The sequence below is a fragment of the Mirounga leonina genome, unplaced genomic scaffold (genome assembly GCF_011800145.1).
Source record: "Mirounga leonina isolate KUSES-001 unplaced genomic scaffold, KU_Mleo_1.0 Mir_179, whole genome shotgun sequence".
Classification (NCBI taxonomy): domain Eukaryota; kingdom Metazoa; phylum Chordata; class Mammalia; order Carnivora; family Phocidae; genus Mirounga; species Mirounga leonina.
This window is the reverse complement of record NW_023270466.1, coordinates 2693910-2712473: the sequence shown is the minus strand read 5'-3', so window position 1 is coordinate 2712473 and position 18564 is coordinate 2693910. Positions and strand designations below refer to the sequence as shown.

The 18564-nt window shown below is 44.4% G+C and overlaps 1 protein-coding gene across 1 annotated transcript in view; it reads right to left on the bottom strand.

The window, feature by feature from the left end:
• Positions 1 to 17186, bottom strand: part of LOC118023318 (BDNF/NT-3 growth factors receptor-like) — a 177838-nt gene extending 160652 nt beyond the window's left edge. The window contains exon 1 of the mRNA XM_035024406.1: positions 16967 to 17186. Coding sequence (XP_034880297.1) covers positions 16967 to 17000 — 34 coding nt within the window. The 5' untranslated portion in view covers positions 17001 to 17186. The remainder of the gene's footprint in view (positions 1 to 16966) is intronic.
• Between the last annotated feature and the right edge of the window lie 1378 nt (positions 17187 to 18564).

Below are 18564 nucleotides of genomic sequence, written 5' to 3'. Positions count from 1 at the left end.
GGCAGAGAAAGACGGAGGACTTAAGCAACTTACCCAGAAAGGTCGAGAAATGTGATGATTGAAGGCTATTAGGGGGCCTGGTGTCTACTCCCTTTTTTTATCCCCTTTACAAAAAGTCTCTGACTTGGTCTGAATATGGGAGGAGTCTGGGCTGTGTCTATAAATGCAGAGCTCATGGCTCTTTTGCAAATAGTGAACCATCTGTGGCTGGACCAGTGCTAGCTGGAAAGGGCAAGACCACTGCCCTGGTCCAGGTCCATCCAGCTCTTAAGACAGCTGCTGCCTTGGCCATATCCTGGAGCCTCCCCTCCTCCTGCATCCTCCAGTCCATCCCTCATGCTGCAGCTGGAGAGCACTTTCCAAAATGCCACATCTTCCCCCATCACTACTCAAAACCAACTGAGGGCTCCATCTCACTTCCTTATGTCCCAAACTCCTAATCTAGGTCTTGGCCTCAACTTACTTTCCAAGTCTTCTCTTCTAGTCTCTTTCTCTTGTCATGTGCCCTCACAGTGGAGACAGTAATTGGTAGCCCCAGGCCCACACTGGGCTATCTTGCCGCCTCTGTGCCTTGACTCTGTGTCTCTGCCAATATCAATCTTTCCCCCAGTTTTTCCTATCTATCCTTTGCTACTCAAGAGTCACCTCCTCCAGGATGCCTCCCTAAGCACTCCAGATCGGACTATGTTTTCTCATCTCTGCTCACATAAAACTCTTCGCAGGTCTTGAGTATCACCATGTATTGTAATGATTTTTTCACTGATCTTTGTCCTCAGCCAGATCATAAACTCTTTGAGCAGAAGCTTCTAGTCTTTCAAGTGTTTATTCCTACATAGAGGCTGGCATAAAGCCTCCATCCCCTGCAACAGTCCCAGGTAGGGCTGAAGCATTGCACTGCGCCCAGACCAGTGTCCTCTGGAATTGCTCAGCTCAGGGCAGAGCCAGGCTATACATGGTGAACCAATAGAGAGCCACACCTCTGAGCTCTAGCTCTCTGTCTTCAAAAATCCATCTGTAGGGCCCTGAGCAGTGAAGGACAATGGACAGATGCCTTTATGTGAAGGACTGTGAGCAACAAGAAAGGTCAAAAGCTTAGGAGACCTCCCGGGGCCTGGTGGAATCCTGCACTGGGAGGAGAGACAATGAGAGAGAGGCAGTGTGCAGGAGTCAGGCCTTATCTACTTCCCAAGCCTTCCCGAATACCTCCAGGTATATATAGCTCCAAGCAGGTACATAAACTGCTTGGCTATTGTAGACCCAGAGAACCAATCCATCAACTAAACATGTTTAGATTGAAAACCTACTATGTGCAGTATTATGGGAAGGGCTAGCATTTACTGTGTTCTCCCTGTGTGCCAGGCATCTTACTAGATCCTTACCCATTACCGCATCACATAGGTATTATGATCCCCATCCCCCAGGTACAGAGGAATCAGGAAACTTCAGGTCATACAGACAGGAAATGGAGCAACAGAAGCATGCGGTCAAGAATTAGTCAGAGTAGAACATGGATCATGTTGCCTCCCTAGGCATGCTCAACACCTAGACGAAGATTGCTCAGTCCTTTCTTGGGTGTCAGAGCCGTAATGGCTCACGAGAGTGGCTGGAACTGAAAATAGGGGGTTAGGAGGGATTCCAGATTCCATTGTGTCACCACAGTTCGGGAAAAAGGATAAAGAATTCTGCCTGTTGCTTCAATGTTTTCTCTATAGGATGTAACACACCTGCACATGTAGAAACATCTGGACCACTAAGAATTGCACTTTCCGTGGAATGCCTTGCTGTCTGCCAGATTCAACCTGGGAAAGTCATTCTTTCACTCATTTATTCAGCAAGCATTTATTATCACGAAGTCTCTTAAGACAAGTGAACAGAATGGACGATGGTTCTTGCCATCAACGCGGCTTACATTTTGTGGAGGAGACAGATGACCAACAGCAACAACAAGGGAGTATGTGGCAGTCTGCTAGTGACTAGAGCTTTGAAAAGAAGAAAGTCAGCCAAGAAGACAGGGCCAATCAAGTGGGAGTAAGCACTCAAGTTGATAAATAGGTCAGGGAAAGCCTCCCAGAGGGGATGTTTGAGGAAGGACCTGAAGGAAATGAGAAGAACATTCTAGAAAGAGAGAGAGAGCCATAAGTACAAAGACCTCGGGCAGAGAGTGTACCCAGGGGAGTAGTCTAGGAGAGAGATCAGGGAGGCTTGGGCCAGGGGAGTAGCAGTGGGAAGGACGGGGGGTGGACAAAGCAGTGGGATTCTAGAAATATTCTGAAGGTAGAGCTGATAAGGAGTTGGACAGGGGATATGAGTGAGGAGAGGAGCCACGAGATGTCACAGATTTATTGAGATGGGTTAGACCCTGGGAGGATCATGGCCCCAGGGGATGGCTTGGGGCTCTGTTCTGGACATGCTAAGTGTAAGACGGCAAATAGACATCCAGGTGGAGCTCCCGAGAAAATGGTTGGCCATTGAAGTCTGGAGTTCAGAAAGCAGGTCTCCACCAGAAATCAGATTTAGGCAAAGCCAGCATTTAGATGGATTCAAGGTCTTAAGACTAAATAAAATCTCCAAATGGGGGTGTGTTTGTAGAGAGGAGAACGACTCAGATACTGAGCTCTGGGGCTCAGTGAAGAGAGAAGGAAAAAGCCACCTCTGAGGTGAGAGGCAAAGGGGAGAATGGGACATCTTAGAAATCAAGTGCAGAAAGTGTCTGAAGAAGACAGAAGAAACTATACCAGGTGCCGCTAATGGTCAAGCAGGGTAAGAACTGAGAGTGACCACGGGACTTGACAGTGGTTATCTTGAAGGGGACTCAAGAGAAAGGGGGACAGCAGGATTGGAGAAAGGGAGGACAGCTCTTTCCAGGAGGTGCCTGCGGGAGGTGAAGGAGAAAGAACAGTAAGTGGGAGCAAAGGTGTCATGAGGTCAAGAGGAGTTTGTTTTTTTTTTTCAGATGTGGGGAATGACAGTCTATTTGTTTTTGGTTTTTTTAAGTTTTTTTTTTGAGAGAGAGCATGATCTGGAGGAAGGAGGGGCAGAAGGAGTCGGAGAATCCCAAGCAGACACCCCACTGAGCACAGAGCCCAATGTGGGGCTTGATCGCACGGCCCTGAGATCATGACCTGAGCCGAAACCGACTGAGATACACAGGTGCCCCCAAATGACAGTCTATTTGTAAGCTGATGGGACTGACCCAGTAGAGGACGTGTGATGCTGCAGGGAGAGAGGGAACCACTGCCAGGGCGATCGATGTCCTTCATCAGGTGAAAGGGGGCAGAACCCACAGAGCTGTCTGTCCTGGGAAGAAATTGTGCCAAGTCATGACAATGCAAACAGACCGGGGGACATGAGGTGGGGCACCCTCGGGTTCTCTTCTGACACCTGATTTTCTCAGGGCAATGAGAAGCAAGGTAGGGTGCTAAGAGTGAGTTGGAGGGGGAAGGAGGTGGAGAGATGTGGAGAAAGGAAGATGGGGGAGAAGGAGAATGGGGGCTTGGGCACAGCACTGCAGAGGGGATGCTTTGTGGTGCCTGGGCTTTGGGGCACTGGAGTGAGCCGGGGGGTGGTTTGGCCAAGACAGGGACAAAGACACTCTGAATAGGTACAAAGGAGCGATGACAGCCAGTCAATGACCATGGAATCAAAGTTAGACAAAGTAAGGGGGGGGGGGGAATAAAAGGAAAACAAGAAAAAGGTAGGGTTGATGTTTATGGACTGTTGTCTGGCATCAGGGAGCAGAGGAAGTAGAGAGTGAGCTGGAAACAAGATCGGAGAAGGAGGTTCTGGAGATTAGGGAGAGGTTGGTCTGACAAGGTCAAGGAGACGTCCACGAGAGCATGACTGCCACAGGACGGAGGGTGCGTTTCTCACAAAAGACCAAGCTTAGTAAGACGGGGCTGAGTATTTTTCCCAATTGGTGAGAACAGTCCATAAAGAGATCTTATTTTTTTTTCCCCCCCGAGGTCTTTAAGAAGGAGGGGAGGGAGGGAGCGAGGGGGAGAGGGAGGGAGGGAAAGAGACATTGGCAGCAAACACACCACTTAATCACATCATATTTCTGAAAGTAGAGCTTGAGAAAAAGTAACCAAGAAACCCGGCACCCTGTCGTTTCAGGGCTTCCCAAAGTCCTCCATCCATACCTCTAATAAAGAGCAGCAATTTGTCTGCATTTTGCAGACACACTTGATGTGCTGGCAGCCTCCCGCACCAGCCTGTTTGCAGGGATTAGGCGGAAGGCGGCGTAACTCCTGCACAGCAAAGTGGAGAAAACCCACAGGCACGCTTGCTCTGCATCTGGGGGACGCTCTGCAATCAGCTCCACATCATAAACGCTAACCCTTGGCCAAATGAGGCCCAGACCTGGGCGTGGAGCAAGCACTCCATAAATATTTGGTGTTGACCAAATGAAGGAAGCTGCCACTGCTCTGGATCTTAGCAGAATGGGGGGGGTGGGGGGCGGCCAGGTGTGCATGCCTTCAGGTGAAGGTCAAAACGTGTCAGACCCCGCCCGGGTCCCCACCTGGGTTAGGGGGATCACAGGGCCAGGAGTCTGAAGCCCCAGGCTTTTAGTCTCACTTCCACCCAGTCCACAAACATTTAGTGAACAACTATTATGTGTCCAGCTTTGTGCCAAGAACTGGGGGGGTGGGCGGTCTCATGGAAATCAGGCAACGGTACATGTTTATCAAACAGGACACAAATGAAGCCAGTGAAAAGTCAGGATGAAAACATGGGCTATGTTATTCTAGTTTTTGTTTTGGTTTTTTTTTCTGTTTCTTTTAAAGATTCTATTTATTTGACAGAGAGAGAGATACCGAGAGAGAGCACAAGCAGGGGGAGCAGCAGGCAGAGGGAGAGAGAAAAGCCGACTCCCCGCTGAGCAAGGATCCTGACCCGGGGCTCGATCCCAGGACCTTGGGATCATGATCTGAGCCGAAGGCAGATGCTTAACTGACTGAGCCACCCAGGCACCCCTATTTTAGGCTTTTAAAAAATATATTTTGACTCTTCTGATGAGAAGTCATTAGAAGAGCAGAAGAGCGCTATCTCAACGTTTCACCCACCAAAATCATCTGACAGAGATACCCATTAGGTTGACCACCAAACCACCACAAATGGAGGGTCATAAATAATATATAGCACTGGTCAGAATTGGTATGAATGTGGGTTAGTTACTACAGTAATAAAGGAAGTGAGGTAATTTATTTTTCAAAGAGTTAATGAAATGGATGCTTCACCTTCCAGTGTCTTCTTGTACATCTTGGCATTTCTTCTGTTCCAGAAACTGAAGCCAAGTCTTATAGCAAATATTAGGGAAAAAAAATCACTAAGGCTTCTGTGCAAAATTTCAATTGTTTTTAATCAGTGAAGCAGAAGGTAAACAGTGCTATCTTTTATCTATATTTTAAAGACTAGGACTGTCTATTTTAAGTAAATAAGCCATTATCTATTTTACTTTATATATCCTCAATAAAAGTTCACAAAATAGTATACATTATGTGAAGAAAAGTAATACTAGGTAGGTAAATTCATTCCTCTGATATTAAGGTTTGTTCCTCAAAAGCTTTCGAATAACTTTTTGCATGATAGAACACGGGTTTGTTTTTTCTTAGAACATTTGAAAAACGCAGAAAGTATAAAAACAAAAATGGAAATCCCCTGTAATCCCACATGCCATAATTATTAACATTCTGATGCTTCTATCTTATCTCTTATGTAAAAAATAAGTTTTGGAATCATGATGCCTACAGAATAATTCCTGAGTATAGTTTAATATTCTAAACTTTTTCCTTAACATTACACTGTGAGCACATACTTTATTTTACTGTCTTCAGAATTCTGCCGTCATTCAGCTAATCATTCTGATTTTATTCAGCATTTAGGTTTTTTTATTTTTTATTTTACCATTACAATAATTATATGGGCAGTACCAGCTTTGTACACAAAGCTTCCTCCCCATCTCCACTTGTTTTCTTCTGGATGTACTGGAGTTTCTGCCGCCACTGTTTTCCTATTCGGAATGACTTCTTTTTTTCTTTTTTTTACCATTATATTGTCTGATATTATTGCTAATATATGGGTGGGCTACTGAATAATCTGTTTAGTATCCAGCCAGATGAGAGAAACTCCAGATTCACTCATAGGTTGGTAAATTGGTTCCCCACCATTTTTTAGGTACTCATACTATCTATAAATTTTAACATCTTTCATTTTTTAAGATAAATCTCTTATATGCATTTCATGTCTTATTCCATTAGCTAGAACTTCCAGAACAAGATGAAATCATAGTAACAATATACGCATTCCTTTTTTTTTTTTTTTTTATAATATTACCTATTTATTTGAGAGAGAGAGAGAAAGCACAAGCCGGGGGAGGGGCACAGGGAGAAGGAGAGAATCCTCAAGCAGACTCTCGGCTGAGCTCAGAGCCTGACATGGAGCTTGATCCCAGGACCCTGATATCATGCCCCGAGCCAAAATCAAGAGACAGACGCTCAACCAACTGAGCTACCCAGACACACTAGACAATGTACATATTCTTGTGTTGCTTCAGATTTTAATTGGAAAACTTGTTAAGTTTCACCATTAAGCCTGATGGGTAACAGTTTGTATAAGATGTAGCATCTTTTATCATGTTTACCCCCATGTTTATAGCAACATGCTTCACAATGGCCAAGATATGGAAACAACCTAAGGGTCCATCAATGGATGAATGGATAAAGTTGTGACTCACACACACACACACACACACACACACACACACACACACACATGAATATTATTCATTCATTAAAAAAGAGGAAATCCTACCATTTGCAACAACATGGATGAACCCTGAAGGCATTATGTGAAGTGACATCAGTCAGAAAGAGAAATACAAATACTGTGTGATCTCACTTACATGTGGAATCTTAAAACAAAACAAAACAAAACACCAAACTCATCGAAAAAGTTCCAATTTGTGGTTACCAGAGGTGAGGGGAGTGGGAATCAGATAAAGGTGGTCACAAAGTACAAACTTCCAATTATAAGACAAATCAGCACTAGGGACGTAACATGCAAAATGATGACCGCAGCTAACACTGTTGTAGGATACACAGGAAAGTGGTTAAGAAAGCAGATCTTAACAGTTGTCATCACAAGGAGAAATTGTTTTTTCCTTTCTTTTTATTATATCTATTTGAGAAGATGGATGTTAGCTGAACTTCATGTGGTCATCATTTCGTAATACATGTAAATCAAACCACCATGCTGGGCACCTTAAACTTGTCCAGTGAGGTGTGTCAATTATTTCTTAGTAAAACTGGGGAAAAAATGAACATTAACATATAGCATCTTTATTGCACAAAGGAAGTACTCTTTTCTTCTTAGAAGAAATTTTTAGAAGATAAGTTACTTAACTTTGTCAACACATAAACCAAATGGAGATAACCAAATTTTCTTTTGCGGCACAGACTTTGTCACGGCATTCTGAGCTTATCACAGTAGCCTGGGGTTATTCTTTTATAATCAGGGTACAAAAAGTTTCCCTGAAGTTTTATCTTTCTGTCTAAAAGCCCTCTCCAGTGGCGCCTGGGTGGCTCAGTCGGTTAAGCCTCTGACTCTTGATTTCGACTCAGGTCATGATCTCAGGGTCGTAAGATCGAGGCCCGCATTAGGCTCCACGCCGAGCATGGAGACTGCTTGCAATTCTCCCTCTCTCTCTCCCTCATTTGGTACTAAAACCTGACCCAAACTGCTGTGAGGTTATCTGGAGACTTTATTTATTCTGGTTAGTGTAACCAGTCTTCAGATTCACTGCAGAAATATCACTGATGTGACTACAAAGAGCTCCCCCAAGCCCCACGGGAAGTGGTAGTAGCATTCACTACAACAACCATATTCCGTTTCTAAAATCCGAAGAGTCCCCAGATCCAAAGCATCCAGTTCCAGGGGTCTGGGAAAGAAAGCGTGGTTCTGTGTAACCTGTAATAATATTAGTTTATCCTAGAAGAGAATCACGTAACATTCTAGTGTGATCTAATAGCGTGATCAATTTGTTCTCTCAATTGGAATGCAAGTCGCTTGAAGGCCCTGACTTTTCTTGCTCCTCACATCATCTCCTACAGTAACTTACATGTTCCCAAGTCCCTGGTGGGTTCTTGGTAATCAGCTTACTCAGATTAATTCTCTCCAAGAGCATCTTCCTTAACTCAAGATATTTCTGTTCTCTGCAAGGCTACTTTCATCAGATGAAAACATCAGCATAACCATCATTTTCCAACCAACCTTTGGGGCAAACGGGCTGGGTAGACCCTTGGACGGGGTGCCCTTGACTTGTCCTTCTGCATCCCTAGTGATGGTTTCCCACCTCAAATCAAGTGGTTGGCCTTAAATATCTGAAAAGTTGTTGTTCTATTAATAAAACGTTCAAAATATGTCAGCACATTTTAATGATTTTACTTCCACCATAAGGCTCACTCAAAATGTTTTTGGCAAAGAGCGGAACTATGGCATTTGCTCAAATGGTATGGAACTACATTTCTACGAGGTTTCTGCCCAACAGTGGTCCCAAGATGTGATGGGATCTTTGGCACAAGGCACAAGACATTAATTGCTGTCTCACACTTCAGCCATGAGGGCCTCCTTATGTTTCTGGAGCTGTTGCATCTTGTCAATTGTTTTGAGTTTTCTATTAGATTACAATTTGCTGGCATTGCTGGGGGAGATCCCGAAACTGCCACAAGCAGGCTCTAGAAACTATAAATAAGAATAATGACTTACATCACCTTCACATATTATATTTTTCACATACATGATTTCCGAATAACTTCCAATTGGCTGGCTTCCTCAGGTCAGCCTTGTGTTGCCATTACCCACAAGGGTATCTTCAGCACCAACGTGGGAGTCAATGACCTTGCACAATTTTATGACTTGATCGTTATGAAGGAGGTGAGGGGACAGCTGACATTTTCTGCCAACCCAATGCATCATCTTTCGATTTCTGTAGGTTTGTTGTTATCTCTGTCTGAACCTCATGGTGGCAGGTACCAAAAATGATCCCCGAGTTCTAGCTCTGGATGGACACACCCTTCTTTGATGGGAAGAAGCTCACTGTTCCAAAGGCAGCAATGGCTGTCTTTCGGAGTCAGGCTAATTTCACCGACAGAATATAGCTTAGCATGCTTCATCTCGCGGTGCAGGGCCAGGCACAGATGAACACTGAACACATCTACTGTGATGGCTGATAATGATGACGGGGCAGGTGAAGGAAGGTCACCTTTCTCAGGGCCAGGTACTTGGTAGGTGCTGATTGACAAATGGTGACAGCTACTAGATGCCACTCTAAAAGACACCTACTCTTGAAAAGATTTGGAGGTCAATCCAAACTTGCAGACGAAATGCCTGGGAGTATGCAACTATGTTTCTTTGAGTTGAGTTGTGGAAGTCTTCCTGAGGGCAAGCACGTCTGGAAGAGTAGGGAGCAATGTACAGGCAGCTGTTCTAGGTTTTCCCTGCCAAAGAAATACCACCTACCCAGGAGAGAAGACTAAGGCCAGATCACTACGGGGCATCAAAACTCCCGTCTGGGCAGGGAGGCCACTACTATTGGTCTACTTTGTGTATGTGCTCTAGTACGAGCTCAACCAGTTACATAAGTTGCAGTGGCCAGTGCTAAATGAAACGCAGGCCCCTTGTTCATAAATCACGCATTTCAAAGTACAGACAGCAGACCTTACACTAAGCATGGAGCCCTTCAATAGAGGGTCTGTGTGAAGGTACAAGTCCACTCCCATGAAGCTGGGAGTATGTTAACAGAATCTTATGGTTGGTTATCCTTCTTGTTTCCTGTACCTGGGTTCTTGGAGTCCTAGAAGGCTCAGCAGGTGGGCAGGGCTAATAACATGAGCTAGGAAAGATGAGGCCCAACGTTACATTGGCTCCACATGAAACACTTTCCTCAGATTAGAAACGGAAAGTGAGCAAGACAACCCAAAGGGTTCCTAGATGCTCAAGGCTAAATGGTGACCTTGACAATCAAGGGAAAAGATGATATCGGAATTAACTTCATGGTGGGATATAAAGTTGTTCCCTCCTTATAAACAGAGGCTTGGTGAAGAACTACTAACACTGTAGGGCTCGGGAATAATTATCCTGGGAGGCAGGCTCCACAGGCCACAGAACTGCAAAGCTGGAGACGGGCTGTGAACTGTAGAATCAGAAACCTGCCACTTTAAATTTATTAGGACTTGATTTAACTTCCTTTATAGGTAGGGTAAATACAGGATGCCCGGTGAAATTTGAATTTCAGATAAACAAGAAATAATATTCTGTGTAAGCATTTCCCAAATATTGCATGGGACATAATTATACTAAAAAAAAATCATTTGTTGTTTATCTGAAATTCAAACTTCACTGGGCATCTTGTATTTACTTACTAAATCTGGCAACATTGCTCTTAAAAAAAAAAAGATTTATTTATTTATTTTTGAGAGAAAGACAGAGTGTGTGTGGGGAGGGGAAGGGGCAGAGGGAGAGAAATCCTTAAGCGGACTCCCCTCTGAGCACAGAGCCTGACGCGGGGATCGATCTCAGGACCCTGAGACCATGACCTGAGCCAAAATCAAGAGTCAGATGTTTAACTGACTGAGCCACCCCGGTGCCCTGGCAACATTACTCTTGATGGGTTCTTGATAGGTTCCCCCTCCGTATTTTGTCAAGTTCTATAAGAAAATGTTAACTTCTCCCAACTGAGCTAGAATTCTGGGCCGGTGACAGTATAACGCCATGGACAGAAGTGGTCATGGAGATGCAGCAAGCTGCCCGAGAGGAAGGGAAACTCAAAAGAACAAGACTGTGGAGACACCTGTGTGCACGTCCTCACCCGGACCTTCTCCTGCTCTTCTCAACCCTCCCTGCACACTGGAATCACCTTAGGGTGGTTTAAAAACATCAATGCTGAGTTCCTGCCCCACAGACAGCCTTACTTAATTGGTCTGGGATGCAGGCGAGGCAGGTGGAGTTTTCAAAGTTCCCCAGATGAGAACAACGGCACCAAACCTCAATATCAAAGCCCCAAATACATATATATCCTCAAAATCCACGGGTAAGAAATGGATTGGATGTTCCACTTTAATACCTGTGGGCATGATCGTCTTTCTTTTTTCATGGAAAGCACTAAAAGCATGAGGTTAGTTATCCCACCCCGTTGTTCTTGGACCTGGCTGCACATGAGAATCACCTGACTCCCAGCCCTGTGTCCCCAGAGACTATTTCCTGAAGCTAGTGTGGGTCCCAAGAGTTAGAACAGTGGCCCTAAACTTTAGTGTGCATTAGAACCACGTAGAGAGCTTTTTGAGCAGGCAGATTCCTGTCCCACCACAAACCACATCCCCCACCAGGCGAGGCCCAGCACAGGAGTAGGCACGGGGACACGGTGGTTCTGACGCAGAGCGGCACTGGCGATCAGCAGCTCGGGCTACGGGCTCCTTTGCCACCAGCATCCTCCTCCAGCCAGCTCTGCCTTTGTAGGGTTGAACAGAGAGGTGAGCTCCACTCTGGGGCTGGAACAGTCACTAATGATTACTTTATGGTCCCAACAAGAAAACCAAGGACCGGGGCCAATCAACTGCATCCTTCAATGAAGCTGGAGCCGTGGATAATAACGTGATATTTCTAACGCATGCTAGAACAGTCGCTCATCACAGGACATGGTGGGCCTTGGCTGCTTCTTGCTTCTCCCCCCTTCCTGGTACGTCCACCCAGGTTGCCCCTCACCTCCATCATTTACACATTTTACCCACCCTCCCAGGGCTAACAGAAATGCCCCCAGCTTCCCCACGAGTCCCTCTCTTGATCTCCACAAAACAAGAAATCACTATAACCCCATGCTTCTTTGAATCTCTTTAATGGTGTCTATCTTATTCTCCCTTGCTCTGTCTGTTTTGTAAACTTAAAACTCCCTGTGAGATTATAAACCCCTCGAAGGTATGTCTCATGTCTCTGTATCCCTTTAATATGCCCAGCATCATTGGGTGGATGTCAAAAGCTTATGTCCTGAATGAAACTGGGATCATTAATATGGCATCTCAAGCCTATAACCAAGAATCAATGAAACCCACTGTTGTAAGTTAAAGGGAGCACTACAGAGGTAATAAGAAGAATACAGGGGTATAAGGTCATTGAATTCATGTTCTGAAGATCAGCGTGACAGGAAAATGTGAACAACTTTGCATTTCCAAAACAACTGTGTTTTCTGGACATAACAACGAATGCAATTTCTGAAGGTTTTAGCATCAATTTCGGCCTTATTATGAAGAATAATGTACAAATTCTGTTTTCTGAGACAACAAAAGATTTTCGTGTTTGAGCTAAAATATCTTGCCTTCCCGGAAGTATCTGTTACTTTGAGTCTGGGACCTGCACCGACTCTCCCATTCATGAAGAAAAAAGAACCATGAAAATCTGTGAGGTTTACTTCTGTGCTGTGAGCAACTGTGTTGACCAGACATCGTTTCTTATCCATTGCCTGGCCTAGGCCCTGAGGGCTCTTTCTCTCCCTCACAGTAGCAGGAAGCTCTCCAGGGAATGGTTAAGAGTATAGTCTCTGGAGATGGAAGCCCCAGATTGAATCCTGACTGTGACAATTATTAGCTCTATGATCTCAGGAAAGTCATGAAGCCTCCTTGGGCCTCAGCTTCCATCTTGGAAACTGGGAGTAATAACAGTATCTACTATTAGTCATACCTACTACTCTCCTACCCCATAGGAGTGTTAAGAAGGTTACAGGAGTTGGCATACCCAAAGCACTTAAAGTCCTGTTTGGTACATGGTAAAGGCTTCTCTTGGGGAACCTCCAACATACCACAGCCCTAGGAGACCGGACACATTGTTCTTTCTTACTGGCAGTGAACGCGAACACACACTCAACCACAGGTGGACACGTATACAAAGCATCATATAAATACTAAAGCCAAGATTAGGGGAAAAAGAATCAACAAACCTCAGTGTTAACAAGGGTACTAAGAGATGGGCATTCTTAAACATTTCTGGTATGATTGCAAATTAGCCAATATTTCAGAGAGTAAACTGGCCATGTATTATTTTTTTTATTTATTTTTTATTTTTATTTTTTAAAGATTTTATTTATTTATTTGACAGAGAGAGACACAGCGAGAGAGGGAACACAAGCAGGGGGAGTGGGAGAGGGAGAAGCAGGCTTCCCACAGAGCAGGGAGCCCGATGTGGGGTTCTATGCGGGACTCGATCCCAGGACCCTGGGATCATGACCTGAGCTGAAGGTAGTCGCTTAACCAACTGAGCCACCCAGGCCTGGCCAAGTATTATAAGGGTCTTAAAAATATTAAAAAACTCAGGGCGCCTGGGTGGCTCAGTCAGTTAAGCGACTGCCTTCGGCTCAGGTCATGATCCTGGAGTCCCTGGATCAAGTCCCGCATCAGGCTCCCTGCTCGGCAGGGAGTGTGCTTCTCCCTCTGACCCTCCCCCCTCTCATGCTCTCTCTCCCAAATAAACAAAATCTTAAAAAATAAATAAATAAAATCTTTTTTAAAATAAAATAAAATGCCCAAGATTCAGTTAAAAGTTACCAGGCCTCGGGGCTTGGGTGGCTCAGTCAGTTAAGTGACTGCCTTCGGCTCAGGTCATGATCCTGGAGTCCCGGGATCGAGTCCCACATCAGGCTCCCTGCTCGGCGGGGAGTCTGCTTCTCCCTCTGACCCTCCTCCCTCTCGTACTCTCTCTCTGTCTCTCTCAATAAAATAAAATAAATTAAATAAATAAATAAATAAATAAAATTAAAAAAATATTAAAAAACTCATGAGAAACTTTATGTCTGAAATTAGTGCTAAGGGGAGCAAAAAGAGAGATGGACAAAGATGCCCATTACGCTGTTATTTTTAATAATGAAATCGGGATTTTTTTAAATGTCCAATATGGTTTATTCACAGGGTGAATATTACAATGCCACAAAAAGATTAAGTCACGAGAAATGGTAATTCCATAAGGAAATCTTTACCATACACTGTTCAGGACCTATACCAGGTGCAGCATTTATTTCAACCATGTAACAATTACACACACAGAAAGGTACTGGGGGGAAAAGGTAAGATATTTCTGGGTTGGCAGCATTACAGGAAATTTTTACTTCTTTCTTCGTACTTTATGTATTTGTTAAAAACACACTGCCGGTATCATCTGTTAAATCTCTTGGGAAAAGAAATAAACACAGAACAAGGGCACCAGAATTAGTTCATTACCACTGGATAGCCATTTAAAAACTTTATTTTATAATACTGAGAACAGCTTTAAAGACTAAACAGGGTCTGCGCATATTTGCAGGAGACTCTACCTTAATTATAGCACATTCTTTCTCTCTTGTTCACTAAGAACAGCTCAAAGAAGGATGAAAACAAAACAACCCAAAAAACCCTTAGGCTGCTCAAGAAAGCATGATAGGGGCAAGGAGCTCCTATCTGGAGCCAGCTTCTCAGAGTTACTTTTTTGGGGCTTGGGTCTGCCACACTTCTAACCAACATCTCTAAAGCTTAAACACTCGTAAGGACCCCATAAAACCCTGTCTAGGTATAAACGAGATGAGATGGCAAATAACTTTCCAGGTATAGGATGCTACACAAAAGCATGAAGGTAACTGGGGAAGGGCAGGGGCTCTTGGTGGGGCTTGAGCCCAGGGGCCATGGAAGGCAGTGCAGGAGGGGCTGGAAAAGGCCAGAAAGACCAGATCACAGTGGGGTCTGAAGGGCACAAAGCGCCTGCCAACCAGCAGCTGTTGCCAGTCACTCTGAGTTTCCATGTTCAGCATAATTTTACACGAAGCCCATAATGTCTTAAATGTAACTGAATGCGGGCTTGGTAGAGTGTCCCCCAAACCACTCCTATTCTGGAGCAGTGACAACCAGAGAGCAGCTTTGCCCCCAGATGTTGTTGATGGCATATTCCTAAGAAGTATTCGTGTTTTCCCCTCTGATAGATGGGAAACAAAACACTCTCAAACTCAGCGAGAAAAAAAACTCTTGCTCTCTGTTGTGGATAGGCAGGTGGCCACCCAGGAGTTCCCAATACAAAAGAAAAATACTGGTCCTAGCCACTAGGATTCAACTACCCCATCCGTCAAAGGCAAAAAGAGAGATTCGTAAATCCGTTAACAGTCCCAGAAGGTATCTGATGGCTCCCATCATCTATATTGGAATGTCAGAGAGAAGCGTATGTGGGTCTTTGAGATGCATCTACCATCAGCTTCTTCTCACACCAGGTACAGAGCCCAAGAGAGACCCAACATGGAAAGGGCTGGAACATCACCTCCAGTGAGGCCAATGGAAGGAATATTTTTAACAAGTCAGATCCCAAGAAAAACATGGAAAAAAAACTGGTTTACAAATTGTTCAATTTATAGGAAACAAAGCCATTCTCAGCTGTTGGGTGGCATGGCCTGGGGCAGAAATCCCACCTTGGAGGGGCGGGTCCATGGAGTGAACTTGCCCTCAGATCTGCTTTGACTACTACATTGTTTAAAAAGAAAAAACAAGGGACACCTGGGTGGCGCAGTCAGTTGAGTATCCGACTCTTGGTTTCAGTCAGGCCGCGATCTCAGGGTTGTGAGATGGAGCCCCCATCGGGCTCTGCGCTCAGCATGGAGTATGCTTGAGATTCTCTCTCCTTCTCCCTCTGCCCCTCCCACTTGTGCTCTTACTCTCTACCTCTCTCTCAAATAAATGAATAAATCTTTAAAAAGAGAGAGAAAACAAAAAGAAAAAACCATACATGATCTGCCAGCATTTTAAAAATTAGGGAATTTCATATAAAAATACTGAACTCTGACTTCTCTTTTAATAAAATAAAATGAAATAGACAATCCTGTAGAATAGCCCACATTCTGTCACCAGAAAGAAAGCAGTAACCCCCTTTGGGCTGGCTATGCAAGGTCCCCAGAGCCCACTACACTGACTGATACATTTCCTGACCCTGAGTTTGCAGTCCCCAAATCACAGATCACACAAGTAAATATAATAACTAAATATCTTACTCTTCTCCAGCATGTAGGAGAGATTGACAGACATGTTCTTTCTTCTCTATCTTTGAACTTTGCTAGCCAAAAAAAAAGTCACCCAATAAAAAAAAATTGTACTTCAATTTTTTTAAGGAAACAAAAATCATATTGATATAGAGACACAGGGGGATAATTCTACTTTGAGGAGGGTACTAATGAGTGCATTAGAGTTCTCTTTGGAATGGCTAAGAGAATTCATCTGTTTGGAAGGGTAGGGTGGTAAGAGATTTGTCTTATTCTCTAGAAAAATCTTCCCCTGAAGGCTGAATCTCCCTAACTGCAAGCAGAATTAGGGGAAGAAGCAGATCTATGGAAATACAAAATTTCCCTGTCATAAAAATAAATCCTAAGAGATAAATTTTTAGCTTCAACATCGAATGAAGTTATAGCTCTTTGACAAATGATGTTCTGGGTTGCCATGACAACTGGGCCCGCTAGAGGTGTGTGTAAAGAGGCCTGTCCATAAATCAGAACGTTTTAGGAAGGGGTTAAAACAAACACTTCTAGACTATTCCCAAGATTTAGTGCCAAAAATGTAATTATAGACATTTGTATCAGTCTGCCATAAAGCATGACGGCTCCAATATTACAAAATGTTAATTAAAAAAATCTATTAAACCCATGTCCCTCTGAGAGAAATTAATATCACACCTAAGGATGGGAGTCAGTGCAACTCAGAGGCTGGGAAAATTGGATGGCCAAGTAGAAAGGGAAGCTTAAAAGCAGACTAAACCAGGAGCAGTTTAGTTAAGAGTTCCAGCTAGATTCTGACCCTCGGGACGAGAGCTGAGGGCCAGACAACATGCTCAGGGCCTTTCCGGAAGCCTGAGAGAGCATAAAGAGTAATCAAAGATTTGGAGATGGAATTAGAAAGAAAAATCTGATAGACGGAGGTTAGCTCACCTGAAAATACAAGGACGAAGCACCAAAGAATCATTCAGTCCGGGAGGATGTAAACAACATGCGGTAACCATTAGCAACTTCCAACGAGGGCAAGAGAAATGAGAATTAGCTTAAAATCCGACACGGGAAAAATGCTTTGTAAGGTAAAGATCATGATATTCCACTCCAAGGGTCACAAATGAGCAGCCTGCAGGCTAAACTGAGTCGAGAGATAAATTCTGTCTGGCCTGTATGGGGTTCTTTTAAAAAATGTACAGTGCTTGCCAACATTTAAGAAGCAGGCTATTGCACATAAAATTCTGGCTTCTTCTCTTTCACATGCTGATCCAGGGATAGGCCTGGATTCCCATGTGGCAACTGGAGCTGGGTTCACGGAACAGAAGCTCCTTGAAGACAAGGGGTTTGCCTTGTTCAACCCTGTGTCCTCAGCACCAAGAATAGCGCAGGGCACGAAGAGCACATTTAACCCCTTCTGAGTGGAATGAATGGAATACCTGGCTGAATTAATGAATGAGGAGCAGCTGCCCTCTTTAAATAAGGACACACTCTCCAGGGGGCCCCCCCTCCCGGACTGTCCAGCCTGCCTGGACCCTAAAGGCATTTGAATTTCCACCTCGCTCTGTGCAGTAAGCTCTTCCTTCTTTGAGACACTCTGTTGTCTTTGACGTGAATCCCCCGCATAGAACCCATTTTAATGGCCACATATGCAGGCCGCTGAAGCAAAATGACAATGTGGTAATATCCGTTAAGGATTTTAAAGAACAGCCCCAAAAAATGATCTTCCTTTAAAGGTCTGGCATCATCGTTCATCCCGCGGGCAGAAAGCTATATCAAAGAACTTGCCCAAGTCTCTTCCAGTGCTTGAACAAAGCAAGTACTTCTGATCACTTGTTTATTCATTCAACAAACATAGAACCTTTCCTGAGTGCTAGTATGACTAAGGGCCATGTGATATGTCCCTTTTACCTGGATGGTCCAAGATTTAAATTTTTATTAAATGACTGGGATTCACCATAAACAGTAACCACATCATAAATCTACTATATGCAGATGAATCCATTCTTAACTCATCCTCGCAACCTGTGCATTAGAAGTTATTAGCCCTATTTTATAGAAAGGGAAACTGAGTCTTAGAGAGGTTAAGAACCAGGTTCACAGCATGGGCCAAAGGGGCTGGAGGGATTTGGCACATACACCATGCGTGTGATAGGACACGCCACCCACCTCTCAAATAAACTCTATACTCAAGTGTAGCGGGTTCAGTAGTAGCCTCCAAAGAAAAGATGTTTCCAGTTATATCCCCTGGAACCAGTAAAGGGGGTCTATTTGGAAGAAAGAGTCTTTGCAGAAGTAAGTAAGGATCTCAAGGTGAGACCATCCCAGACTTCTGGTGGGCCCTAAATCCGGTGATAATTATTCTTCTAAGAGGAGGTGAGGACACAGAGGCACAGAAAGAAGGCTGTGTGAAGACGGGCAGAGGGGTGGCACGTCTACAAGCCCAGCAACGCCAAGAATTGTCAGCAGCCACCAGAAGCTAGAGAAGCCTGGAACGGATTTTCCCTCAGACTCTCCAGAAGGAACCAGCCCTGACAACACTT